Source organism: Coregonus lavaretus (assembly GCF_964263955.1).
Source record: "Coregonus lavaretus genome assembly, contig: HAP1_SCAFFOLD_416, whole genome shotgun sequence".
Classification (NCBI taxonomy): Eukaryota; Metazoa; Chordata; class Actinopteri; order Salmoniformes; family Salmonidae; genus Coregonus; species Coregonus lavaretus.
Window position 1 is genome coordinate 76,398 of NW_028166633.1, and position 14,245 is coordinate 90,642.

Sequence of the window (14,245 nt, forward strand, 5' to 3'; positions counted from 1 at the left end):
AGTCTGTATCATGTATCTACCTCCTGTTGTGTAGAGATGGGTTCTCAGTCTGTATCATGTATCCCCTCATCCCCTCCTGTTGTGTAGAGATGGGTTCTCAGTCTGTATCATGTATCCCCTCCTCCCCTCCTGTTGTGTAGAGATGGGTTCTCAGTCTGTATCATGTATCCCCTCCTCCCTCCTGTTGTGTAGAGATGGGTTCTCAGTCTGTATCATGTATCCCCTCCTGTTGTGTAGAGATGGGTTCTCAGTCTGTAACATGTATCCCCTCCTCCCCTCCTGTTGTGTAGAGATGGGTTCTCAGTCTGTAACATGTATCCCCTCCTCCCTCCTGTTGTGTAGAGATGGGTTCTCAGTCTGTATCATGTATCCCCTCCTCCCTCCTGTTGTGTAGAGATGGGTTCTCAGTCTGTAACATGTATCCCCTCCTGTTGTGTAGAGATGGGTTCTCAGTCTGTATCATGTATCTACCTCCTGTTGTGTAGAGATGGGTTCTCAGTCTGTATCATGTATCCCCTCCTCCCTCCTGTTTTGTAGAGATGGGTTCTCAGTCTGTATCATGTATCCCCTCCTCCCTCCTGTTGTGTAGAGATGGGTTCTCAGTCTATCATGTATCCCCTCCTGTTGTGTAGAGATGGGTTCTCAGTCTGTATCATGTATCCCCTCCTACCTCCTGTTGTGTAGAGATGGGTTCTCAGTCTGTAACATGTATCCCCTCCTCCCTCCTGTTGTGTAGAGATGGGTTCTCAGTCTGTAACATGTATCTACCTCCCCTCCTGTTGTGTAGAGATGGGTTCTCAGTCTGTAACATGTATCCCCTCCTCCCTCCTGTTGTGTAGAGATGGGTTCTCAGTCTGTATCATGTATCTACCTCCTGTTGTGTAGAGATGGGTTCTCAGTCTGTATCATGTATCCCCTCCTGTTGTGTAGAGATGGGTTCTCAGTCTGTATCATGTATCCCCTCCTGTTGTGTAGAGATGGGTTCTCAGTCTGTATCATGTATCCCCTCCTCCCTCCTGTTGTGTAGAGATGGGTTCTCAGTCTGTATCATGTATCTACCTCCTGGTGTGTAGAGATGGGTTCTCAGTCTGTATCATGTATCCCCTCCTGTTGTGTAGAGATGGGTTCTCAGTCTGTATCATGTATCCCCTCCTCCCTCCTGTTGTGTAGAGATGGGTTCTCAGTCTGTAACATGTATCCCCTCCTCCCTCCTGTTGTGTAGAGATGGGTTCTCAGTCTGTATCATGTATCCCCTCCTCCCTCCTGTTGTGTAGAGATGGGTTCTCAGTCTGTATCATGTATCCCCTCCTGTTGTGTAGAGATGGGTTCTCAGTCTGTATCATGTATCCCCTCCTCCCTCCTGTTGTGTAGAGATGGGTTCTCAGTCTGTATCATGTATCCCCTCCTCCCTCCTGTTGTGTAGAGATGGGTTCTCAGTCTGTATCATGTATCCCCTCCTCCCTCCTGTTGTGTAGAGATGGGTTCTCAGTCTGTATCATGTATCCCCTCCTGTTGTGTAGAGATGGGTTCTCAGTCTGTATCATGTATCCCCTCCTGTTGTGTAGAGATGGGTTCTCAGTCTGTATCATGTATCTACCTCCTGTTGTGTAGAGATGGGTTCTCAGTCTGTATCATGTATCCCCTCCTGTTGTGTAGAGATGGGTTCTCAGTCTGTATCATGTATCCCCTCCTGTTGTGTAGAGATGGGTTCTCAGTCTGTAACATGTATCCCCTCCTCCCTCCTGTTGTGTAGAGATGGGTTCTCAGTCTGTATCATGTATCCCCTCCTCCCTCCTGTTGTGTAGAGATGGGTTCTCAGTCTGTAACATGTATCTACCTCCTGTTGTGTAGAGATGGGTTCTCAGTCTGTATCATGTATCCCCTCCTCCCTCCTGTTGTGTAGAGATGGGTTCTCAGTCTGTATCATGTATCTACCTCCTGTTGTGTAGAGATGGGTTCTCAGTCTGTATCATGTATCCCCTCCTCCCTCCTGTTGTGTAGAGATGGGTTCTCAGTCTGTATCATGTATCCCCTCCTCCCTCCTGTTGTGTAGAGATGGGTTCTCAGTCTGTATCATGTATCTACCTCCCCTCCTGTTGTGTAGAGATGGGTTCTCAGTCTGTATCATGTATCTACCTCCCCTCCTGTTGTGTAGAGATGGGTTCTCAGTCTGTATCATGTATCCCCTCCTCCCCTCCTGTTGTGTAGAGATGGGTTCTCAGTCTGTAACATGTATCTACCTCCTGTTGTGTAGAGATGGGTTCTCAGTCTGTATCATGTATCCCCTCCTCCCTCCTGTTGTGTAGAGATGGGTTCTCAGTCTGTATCATGTATCCCCTCCTCCCTCCTGTTGTGTAGAGATGGGTTCTCAGTCTGTATCATGTATCCCCTCCTCCCTCCTGTTGTGTAGAGATGGGTTCTCAGTCTGTATCATGTATCCCCTCCTGTTGTGTAGAGATGGGTTCTCAGTCTGTATCATGTATCCCCTCCTCCCCTCCTGTTGTGTAGAGATGGGTTCTCAGTCTGTATCATGTATCCCCTCCTCCCTCCTGTTGTGTAGAGATGGGTTCTCAGTCTGTATCATGTATCCCCTCCTCCCTCCTGTTGTGTAGAGATGGGTTCTCAGTCTGTATCATGTATCCCCTCCTCCCTCCTGTTGTGTAGAGATGGGTTCTCAGTCTGTATCATGTATCCCCTCCTCCCTCCTGTTGTGTAGAGATGGGTTCTCAGTCTGTATCATGTATCCCCTCCACCCTCCTGTTGTGTAGAGATGGGTTCTCAGTCTGTATCATGTATCCCCTCCTCCCTCCTGTTGTGTAGAGATGGGTTCTCAGTCTGTATCATGTATCCCCTCCTGTTGTGTAGAGATGGGTTCTCAGTCTGTATCATGTATCCCCTCCTCCCTCCTGTTGTGTAGAGATGGGTTCTCAGTCTGTAACATGTATCTACCTCCTGTTGTGTAGAGATGGGTTCTCAGTCTGTATCATGTATCCCCTCCTGTTGTGTAGAGATGGGTTCTCAGTCTGTATGATGTATCCCCTCCTCCCTCCTGTTGTGTAGAGATGGGTTCTCAGTCTGTATCATGTATCCCCTCCTCCCTCCTGTTGTGTAGAGATGGGTTCTCAGTCTGTATCATGTATCCCCTCCTCCCTCCTGTTGTGTAGAGATGGGTTCTCAGTCTGTAACATGTATCTACCTCCTGTTGTGTAGAGATGGGTTCTCAGTCTGTATCATGTATCCCCTCCTCCCTCCTGTTGTGTAGAGATGGGTTCTCAGTCTGTATCATGTATCCCCTCCTCCCTCCTGTTGTGTAGAGATGGGTTCTCAGTCTGTATCATGTATCCCCTCCTGTTGTGTAGAGATGGGTTCTCAGTCTGTAACATGTATCCCCTCCTCCCTCCTGTTGTGTAGAGATGGGTTCTCAGTCTGTAACATGTATCTACCTCCTGTTGTGTAGAGATGGGTTCTCAGTCTGTATCATGTATCCCCTCCTCCCTCCTGTTGTGTAGAGATGGGTTCTCAGTCTGTATCATGTATCCCCTCCTCCCTCCTGTTGTGTAGAGATGGGTTCTCAGTCTGTATCATGTATCTACCTCCCCTCCTGTTGTGTAGAGATGGGTTCTCAGTCTGTATCATGTATCTACCTCCCCTCCTGTTGTGTACTGATGGGTTCTCAGTCTGTATCATGTATCCCCTCCTCCCCTCCTGTTGTGTAGAGATGGGTTCTCAGTCTGTAACATGTATCTACCTCCTGTTGTGTAGAGATGGGTTCTCAGTCTGTATCATGTATCCCCTCCTCCCTCCTGTTGTGTAGAGATGGGTTCTCAGTCTGTATCATGTATCCCCTCCTCCCTCCTGTTTTGTAGAGATGGGTTCTCAGTCTGTATCATGTATCCCCTCCTCCCTCCTGTTGTGTAGAGATGGGTTCTCAGTCTGTATCATGTATCCCCTCCTGTTGTGTAGAGATGGGTTCTCAGTCTGTATCATGTATCCCCTCCTCCCCTCCTGTTGTGTAGAGATGGGTTCTCAGTCTGTATCATGTATCCCCTCCTCCCCTCCTGTTGTGTAGAGATGGGTTCTCAGTCTGTATCATGTATCCCCTCCTCCCTCCTGTTGTGTAGAGATGGGTTCTCAGTCTGTATCATGTATCCCCTCCTGTTGTGTAGAGATGGGTTCTCTGTCTGTATCATGTATCCCCTCCTCCCTCCTGTTGTGTAGAGATGGGTTCTCAGTCTGTAACATGTATCCCCTCCTCCCTCCTGTTGTGTAGAGATGGGTTCTCAGTCTGTATCATGTATCCCCTCCTCCCTCCTGTTGTGTAGAGATGGGTTCTCAGTCTGTATCATGTATCCCCTCCTGTTGTGTAGAGATGGGTTCTCAGTCTGTATCATGTATCCCCTCCTCCCTCCTGTTGTGTAGAGATGGGTTCTCAGTCTGTATCATGTATCTACCTCCTGTTGTGTAGAGATGGGTTCTCAGTCTGTATCATGTATCCCCTCCACCCTCCTGTTGTGTAGAGATGGGTTCTCAGTCTGTATCATGTATCCCCTCCTGTTGTGTAGAGATGGGTTCTCAGTCTGTATCATGTATCCCCTCCTCCCTCCTGTTGTGTAGAGATGGGTTCTCAGTCTGTATCATGTATCTACCTCCTGTTGTGTAGAGATGGGTTCTCAGTCTGTATCATGTATCCCCTCCTCCCTCCTGTTGTGTAGAGATGGGTTCTCAGTCTGTATCATGTATCCCCTCCTCCCCTCCTGTTGTGTAGAGATGGGTTCTCAGTCTGTAACATGTATCTACCTCCCCTCCTGTTGTGTAGAGATGGGTTCTCAGTCTGTATCATGTATCTACCTCCTGTTGTGTAGAGATGGGTTCTCAGTCTGTATCATGTATCCACCTCCTGTTGTGTAGAGATGGGTTCTCAGTCTGTATCATGTATCCCCTCCTCCCTCCTGTTGTGTAGAGATGGGTTCTCAGTCTGTAACATGTATCTACCTCCTGTTGTGTAGAGATGGGTTCTCAGTCTGTATCATGTATCTTCCTCCCCTCCTGTTGTGTAGAGATGGGTTCTCAGTCTGTATCATGTATCCCCTCCTCCCTCCTGTTGTGTAGAGATGGGTTCTCAGTCTGTATCATGTATCCCCTCCTGTTGTGTAGAGATGGGTTCTCAGTCTGTATCATGTATCCCCTCCTACCTCCTGTTGTGTAGAGATGGGTTCTCAGTCTGTATCATGTATCCTCCCTCCTGTTGTGTAGAGATGGGTTCTCAGTCTGTATCATGTATCCCCTCCTCCCTCCTGTTGTGTAGAGATGGGTTCTCAGTCTGTATCATGTATCCCCTCCTCCCCTCCTGTTGTGTAGAGATGGGTTCTCAGTCTGTATCATGTATCCCCTCCTCCCTCCTGTTGTGTAGAGATGGGTTCTCAGTCTGTATCATGTATCCCCTCCTCCCTCCTGTTGTGTAGAGATGGGTTCTCAGTCTGTATCATGTATCCCCTCCTCCCTCCTGTTGTGTAGAGATGGGTTCTCAGTCTGTATCATGTATCTACCTCCCCTCCTGTTGTGTAGAGATGGGTTCTCAGTCTGTATCATGTATCTACCTCCCCTCCTGTTGTGTAGAGATGGGTTCTCAGTCTGTATCATGTATCTACCTCCCCTCCTGTTGTGTAGAGATGGGTTCTCAGTCTGTATCATGTATCTACCTCCTGTTGTGTAGAGATGGGTTCTCAGTCTGTATCATGTATCTACCTCCTGTTGTGTAGAGATGGGTTCTCAGTCTGTATCATGTATCCCCTCCTGTTGTGTAGAGATGGGTTCTCAGTCTGTATCATGTATCCCCTCCTCCCTCCTGTTGTGTAGAGATGGGTTCTCAGTCTGTATCATGTATCCCCTCCTGTTGTGTAGAGATGGGTTCTCAGTCTGTATCATGTATCCCCTCCTCCCTCCTGTTGTGTAGAGATGGGTTCTCAGTCTGTATCATGTATCCCCTCCTGTTGTGTAGAGATGGGTTCTCAGTCTGTATCATGTATCCTCCCTCCTGTTGTGTAGAGATGGGTTCTCAGTCTGTAACATGTATCCCCTCCTCCCCTCCTGTTGTGTAGAGATGGGTTCTCAGTCTGTATCATGTATCCTCCCTCCTGTTGTGTAGAGATGGGTTCTCAGTCTGTAACATGTATCTACCTCCTGTTGTGTAGAGATGGGTTCTCAGTCTGTAACATGTATCCCCTCCTCCCCTCCTGTTGTGTAGAGATGGGTTCTCAGTCTGTATCATGTATCCTCCCTCCTGTTGTGTAGAGATGGGTTCTCAGTCTGTAACATGTATCTACCTCCTGTTGTGTAGAGATGGGTTCTCAGTCTGTATCATGTATCCCCTCCTCCCTCCTGTTGTGTAGAGATGGGTTCTCAGTCTGTAACATGTATCCCCTCCTCCCTCCTGTTGTGTAGAGATGGGTTCTCAGTCTGTATCATGTATCCCCTCCTACCTCCTGTTGTGTAGAGATGGGTTCTCAGTCTGTAACATGTATCCCCTCCTCCCTCCTGTTGTGTAGAGATGGGTTCTCAGTCTGTATCATGTATCCCCTCCTCCCTCCTGTTGTGTAGAGATGGGTTCTCAGTCTGTATCATGTATCCCCTCCTGTTGTGTAGAGATGGGTTCTCAGTCTGTAACATGTATCCCCTCCTCCCTCCTGTTGTGTAGAGATGGGTTCTCAGTCTGTATCATGTATCCCCTCCTCCCTCCTGTTGTGTAGAGATGGGTTCTCAGTCTGTATCATGTATCTACCTCCTGTTGTGTAGAGATGGGTTCTCAGTCTGTATCATGTATCCCCTCCTCCCTCCTGTTGTGTAGAGATGGGTTCTCAGTCTGTATCATGTATCCCCTCCTGTTGTGTAGAGATGGGTTCTCAGTCTGTAACATGTATCCCCTCCTCCCTCCTGTTGTGTAGAGATGGGTTCTCAGTCTGTATCATGTATCTACCTCCTGTTGTGTAGAGATGGGTTCTCAGTCTGTATCATGTATCCCCTCCTCCCTCCTGTTGTGTAGAGATAGGTTCTCAGTCTGTATCATGTATCCCGTGCTTCTACACCTGCATTACTAGCTGTTTGGGGTTTTAGGCTGGGTTTCTGTACAGCACTTCGAGATATTAGCTGATGTAAGAAGGGCTATATAAAATAAAATTGATTGATTGATTGATCCCCTCCTCCCTCCTGTTGTGTAGAGATGGGTTCTCAGTCTGTATCATGTATCCCCTCCTCCCTCCTGTTGTGTAGAGATGGGTTCTCAGTCTGTAACATGTATCTACCTCCCCTCCTGTTGTGTACATTTACATTTACATTTTAGTCATTTAGCAGACGCTGTTATCCAGAGCGACTTACATGAGCAATTAGGGTTAAGTGCCTTGCTCAAGGGCACATCGACAGATTTTTCACCTATTTGGCTCGGGGATTAGAACCAGCGACCTTTCGGTTACTGGCACAACGCTCTTAACCACTAAGCCACCTGCCTCCTCAGACTGAGAACCCATGTAGAGATGGGTTCTCAGTCTGTAACATGTCTTTTGATAGTGTATTTAACCCTGTGTCTGTGAGGATTCATCATAAGTGTTTTTTTCTGCCTTTTAGACTCTGTAGCGGCTGAGATCGGCTTCTCTGTGTACCCTCTGGGTGATGAGGAAGAGGGTTGTGTCTACCGCCGTCTCAGTATGGAGGGTGACGCAGACGACCCCCGCACCGCCACCGAGAGCTGCAGGGACCAGGGAGACGGTCCAGCCTCCCAGCCCGACCTCGAGGCCCCCTTCCCCCCCTACCTGTCCTGCCGGGGCTGTGGCCTGGACCTGGTGGGACCCTACTGCCACCGGTGCTGCAAGGGAGGAGGAGTTGGGGGGGAATTCAGCGCCGCGTTTGGCGGCTTTCGCTCCGGTTCGCGGTCACAAGCGGACGATAGCGAGGAAGGAGGGGACGACAACTCGATGATGGGTGACGACGGCCCGTCGTCCAAGCTCCACTCCTGCCAGCTGTGTGGGTTCTCCTCCCGCTACGCCAACCACGTCAAGAGGCACATGAAGACTCACAACGGGGAGAAGCCGTACCACTGCCCCCTGTGTACCTACGCCTCAGCCCAGCTGGTCAACCTGCAGAGACACCTGAGGATTCACACTGGGGAGAAACCATACAGGTGTGACTCCTGCTCCTTCGCCTGCAGTTCCCTAGGCAACCTGAAGAGGCATCAGAGGATGCATGTGGCTGGACAGGAAGCAGTTAGACCTGCCTGCGGACCTTCTATTGGTCCCTCTGCCGGTGGCCATCCTGCTATTGGTCCCTCTGCCGGTGGCCATCCTACTATTGGTCCCTCTGCCGTTGGCCCTCCTCTTATTGGTCCTCCTGCTAGTGGGCATGGTCTTAAGAGGAAGGAGGAGCCCAGTGCTTCAGCTGAAGGTATTTTTCAACTACACTGAACAAAAATATAAAAGCAACATGCAACAATTTCAAATATTTTACTGAGTTACAGTTCATATCAGGAAATCAGTCAATTGAAATAAATTCATTAGGCCCTAATCTATGGATTTCACATGACTGGTAATACAGATATGCATCTGTTGGTCACAGATACTTTTTTTTTTTTTTTTGCGGTAGGGGAGTGGATCAGAAAACCAGTCAGTATCTGGTGTGACCACCGTTTGACTCATGCAGCGCTACACATCTCCTTCGCATAGAGTTGATCAGGCTGTTGATTGTGGAATGTTGTCCCACTCCTCTTCAATGGCTGTGCGAAGTTGCTGGATATTGGCCGGAACTGGAACATGCTGTTGTCCACGTCGGTCCAGAGCATCCCAAACATGCTCAATGGGTGACATGTCTGGTGAGTATGCAGGCCATGGAAGAACTGGGACATTTTCAGCATCCAGGAATTGTGTACAGATACTTGCGGCATGGGGCCGTGCGTTATCATGCTGAAACATGAGGTGATGGCGGCGGATGAATGGCACGACAATGGGCCTCAGGATCTCGTCACGGTATCTCTGTGCGTTGAAATTGCCATCGATAAAATGCAATTGTGTTCGTTGTCCGTAGCTTATGCCTGCACATACCATAACCCCACCGCCACCATGGGCACTCTGTTCACATCAGCAAACTGCTCACCCCCACGACGCCATACACGCTGTCTGCCATCTGCCCGGTACAGTTAAAACCGGGATTCATCCATGAAGAGCACACTTCTCCAACGTGCCAGTGGCCATGGAAGGTGAGCATTTGCCCACTGAAGTCGGTTACGACGCCGAACTGCAGTCAGGTCAAGACCCTGGTGAGGATGACGAGCACACAGATGAGCTTCCCTGAGACGGTTTCTGACAGTTTGTGCAGAAATTCTTCAGTTGTTTAATCAGCTTCTTGATATGCCGCACCTGTCAGGTGGATGGATTATCTTGGCAAAGGAGAAATGCTCACTAACAGGGATGTAAACAACTTTGTGCACAAAATTTGAGAGAAATAAGCTTTTTGTGCATATGGAACATTTTCAGGGATTTTTTGTTTCCAGCTCATGAAACATGGGGAAAATGTGAATTAAAGATTTAGGCCTGTATCAGTTATTAAAGACCATTTGGAACTTTAAAGATGTTTTCCCTCATCAATCTACACACAATACCCCATAATAAAAAAGCAAAAACAGGTTTTTAGAAATTTTTGCAAATGTATTAAAAATCAAAAAAACGGATATAACATTTACATAAGTATTCAGACCCTTTACTCAGTACTTTGTTGAAGCACCTTTGGCAGCGATTACAGCCTCGAGTCTTCTTGGGTATGACACTACAAGCTTGGCACACCTGTATTTGGGGAGTTTCTCCCATTCTTCTCTGCAGAACCTCTCAAGCTCTGTCAGGTTGGATGGGGAGCGTCGGCTCTGGCTGGGGCACTCAAAGACATTCAGAGACTTGTCCCAAAGCCACTCCTGAGCGCTCTGGAGCAGGGATCTCTCTGTACTTTGCTCTGTTCATCTTTCCCTAAATCCTGACTAGTCTCCCAGTCCCTGCCGCTGAAAAATATCCCCACAGCATGATGCTGCCAGCACAATGCTTCACCGTAGGGATGGTGCCAGGTTTTCTCCAGACGTGACGCTTGGCATTCAGGCAAAATAGTTCAATCTTGGTTTCATCAGACCAGAGAATCTTGTTTCTCATGGTCTGGGAGTCCTTTAGGTGCCTTTTGGCAAACTCCAAGCGGGCTGTCATGTTCCTTTTACTGAGGAGTGGCTTCCGTCTGGCCACTCTACCATAAAGGCCTGATTGGTGGAGTGCTGCAAATATGGTTGTCCTTCTGGAAGGTTCTCCCATCTCCACAGAGGAACTCTGGAGCTCTGTCAGAGTGACCATCGGGTTCTTGGTAACCTCCCTGACCAAGGCCTTCTCCCCCGATTTCTCAGTTTGGCCGGGCGGCCAGCTCTAGGAAGATTCTTGGTGGTTCCAAACTTCTTCCATTTAAGAAAGATGGAGGCCACTGTGTTCTTGGGGACCTTCAATGCTGCAGATATGTTTTGGTAACCTTCCCCAGATCTGTGCCTCGACACAATGCTGTCTCGGAGCTCTACAGACAATTCCTTAGACCTCACGGCTTGGTTTTTGCTCTGACATGCACTGTCAACTGTGGGACCTTTTATATAGACAGGTGTGTGCCTTTCCAAATCATGTCCAATCAATTGAATTTACCACAGGTGGACTCCAAGTTGTGGAAACATCTCAAGGATGATCAATGGAAACAGGATGCACATGAGCTCAATTCCGTGTCTCATAGCAAAGGGTCTGAATACTTATGTAAATAAGGTATCTGTTTTTTATTTTTAAATGTGCAAAAATGTCTAAACCTGTTTTCGCTTCGTCATTATGGGGTATTGTGTGTAGATTGAATATATATATTATTTTTTTTTTCTTTACATAATTTTAGAAAAAGGCTAACGTAACAAAGTGGAAAAAGTAAAAGGGTCTGAATACTTTCCGAATGCTCTGTGTGTGCGATAACAGCTTTTTTCAACTGAATTCACTAATTTTGGCCACCTCTGCTCTGATTTCAGAAGCTGTGAGGCCTGATCTAAACCTCCACAATAGAGACTACCTACCACGCTACAGCCGACCAAGCAGACCACTGGAGCAACAGCTCTCTGACCACCAGCCCCCAAGACTTGAGGCCCCTGGCTGCGGGCCTGGGCTTGGGGCTAGGGTCGGAGCTGGGACTAAGTCTGGGCCTGTGGTGGGAGTGAAGTCAGAGGACTCTCTCCCTCCTCTCCTCTTCCCCTTCACCTGTCGTCTCTGTGGTATCCCCCTGGAGGACGAGGACGGTTCCACCGCCCAGATCTGTGCCAAGTGCACCCTGGACATGCTGACCAAGAACTCATCCGGGCCCAACAGCCCCGGGGAGCGCGGGGACAAGGTCTACACCTGCAGCGCCTGTCCCTTCCTCACCCACTACCCCAACCACCTGGCGCGACACATGAAGACGCACAGCGGAGAGAAGCCCTACAAGTGCCCTCAGTGCGACTATGCCTCCGCCCACTTCGACAACCTGAAACGCCACCACAGAGTCCACACGGGCGAGAAGCCCTACAAGTGCCACCTGTGTGACTACGCCTGTGGCAACCTGGCTAACTTAAAACGCCACCAGCGGGTCCACTCGGGCGCCAAGCCGTTCCAGTGCGAGGTGTGCAGCTACAGCTGTAACCAGAGCATGAACCTGAAGAGACACATGCTGAGACACACGGGCGAGAAACCCTACAAATGCCAGGAGTGTGGCTACACCACGGGACACTGGGACAACTACAAACGCCACCAGAAGAAACACGGCCTCGCCACCGACGGATGGGTCAAAGTTCAGATGGCGGGCGCCCACAAGGAAGAGGGGGGTGAGGAGGAAGAGGAGGAGGAGGAGGAGGAAGAAGAGAGGGTGGTGGGACAGCCGCAGAGGAAAGGAGGAGAGGTGATGATGCAGTACATGTCCAGATAGGAGAGGAACAGAGCTGTACCACAGAACATGAGATTGGAAAATAACAGCTACCAGCAAAATCTAGATTTTTTTTTTGTATTGTAATTGTTTTTGTCAATGTTTTTTTTTTTTTCCTGCAGCTGCTATGTAGAATCATGCACAATTGTAGAACATGGTGATTATTATTGGAATGTTTTGATGCCTTTGGACAGAAAGTAAGGAGGGTGAAGGAAGCTATACCGAGCCTCTGGTTGCAGCTATGTTGCCAGGCGAATGGACTGGGATGAGGGTTCTACTTTAACGTTCCCCCCAAAATACTACCTGCATTCTCCACCATATGCTGTCCCCCCCAACAGTGGCCTACATATCCTAACTTCATTTTACATTATGCCTTACAACCCCTCTATAGTCTCTGCTTACCAGTCTACTATTCCAACCCCTCTATAGTCTCTACTTACCAGTCTACTATTCCAACTCCTCTATGCTTCCATCTTCTCTCCTCCTCAACCCCCCTATCTATCCCCATAATAACCCTCCTCAACCCCCCTATCTATCCCCATAATAACCCTCCTCAACCCCCATGTCTATCCCCATAATAACCCTCCTCAACCCCCCTATCTATCCCCATAATAACCCTCCTCAACCCCCATGTCTATCCCCATAATAACCCTCCTTAACCCCCATGTCTATCCCCATAATAACCCTCCTCAACCCCCATGTCTATCCCCATAATAACCCTCCTCAACCCCCATGTCTATCCCCATAATAACCCTCCTCAACCCCCATGTCTATCCCCATAATAACCCTCCTTAACCCCCATGTCTATCCCCATAATAACCCTCCTTAACCCCCATGTCTATCCCCATAATAACCCTCCTCAACCCCCCTATCTATCCCCATAATAACCCTCCTCAACCCCCATGTCTATCCCCATAATAACCCTCCTCAACCCCCCTATCTATCCCCATAATAACCCTCCTCAACCCCCATGTCTATCCCCATAATAACCCTCCTTAACCCCCATGTCTATCCCCATAATAACCCTCCTCAACCCCCCTATCTATCCCCATAATAACCCTCCTCAACCCCCATGTCTATCCCCATAATTACCCTCCTCAGCCCCCATGTCTATCCCCATAACAACCCTCCTTAACCCCCATGTCTATCCCCATAATAACCCTCCTTAACCCCCATGTCTATCCCCATAATAACCCTCCTCAACCCCCATGTCTATCCCCATAATAACCCTCCTCAACCCCCATGTCTATCCCCATAATAACCCTCCTCAACCCCCATGTCTATCCCCATAATAACCCTCCTTAACCCCCATGTCTATCCCCATAATAACCCTCCTTAACCCCCATGTCTATCCCCATAATAACCCTCCTCAACCCCCCTATCTATCCCCATAATAACCCTCCTCAACCCCCATGTCTATCCCCATAATAACCCTCCTCAACCCCCATGTCTATCCCCATAATAACCCTCCTTAACCCCCATGTCTATCCCCATAATAACCCTCCTCAACCCCCCTATCTATCCCCATAATAACCCTCCTCAACCCCCATGTCTATCCCCATAATTACCCTCCTCAGCCCCCATGTCTATCCCCATAACAACCCTCCTTAACCCCCATGTCTATCCCCATAATAACCCTCCTCAACCCCCATGTCTATCCCCATAATAACCCTCCTCAACCCCCATGTCTATCCCCATAATAACCCTCCTCAACCCCCATGTCTATCCCCATAATAACCCTCCTCAACCCCCATAATAACCCTCCTCAACCCCCATGACTATCCCCATAATAACCCTCCTCAACCCCCATGTCTATCCCCATAATAACCCTCCTCAACCCCCCTATCTATCCCCATAATAACCCTCCTCAACCCCCCTATCTATCCCCATAATAACCCTCCTCAACCCCCTATCTATCCCCATAATAACCCTCCTCAACCCCCATGTCTATCCCCATAATAACCCTCCTCAACCCCCATGTCTATCCCCATAATAACCCTCCTCAACCCCCATGTCTATCCCCATAATAACCCTCCTCAACCCCCATGTCTATCCCCATAATAACCCTCCTCAACCCCCATGTCTATCCCCATAATAACCCTCCTCAACCCCCATGTCTATCCCCATAATAACCCTCCTCAACCCCCCTATCTATCCCCATAATAACCCTCCTCAACCCCCCTATCTATCCCCATAATAACCCTCCTTAACCCCCATGTCTATCCCCATAATAACCCTCCTCAACCCCCATGTCTATCCC

The 14,245-nt window shown here is 48.8% G+C and overlaps 1 protein-coding gene across 1 annotated transcript in view; it reads left to right on the top strand.

The window, feature by feature from the left end:
• The window catches only part of LOC311114492 (zinc finger protein 513-like), a 36,156-nt gene extending 23,670 nt beyond the window's left edge, over positions 1 to 12,486 (top strand). Inside the window, exons 4-5 of the mRNA XM_084189732.1 lie at positions 7,618 to 8,430; positions 11,063 to 12,486. Of these exons, the coding sequence (XP_084045858.1) occupies positions 7,618 to 8,430; positions 11,063 to 11,988 (1,739 nt within the window). The 3' untranslated portion in view covers positions 11,989 to 12,486. The remainder of the gene's footprint in view (positions 1 to 7,617; positions 8,431 to 11,062) is intronic.
• The last annotated feature ends 1,759 nt before the right edge of the window (positions 12,487 to 14,245 follow it).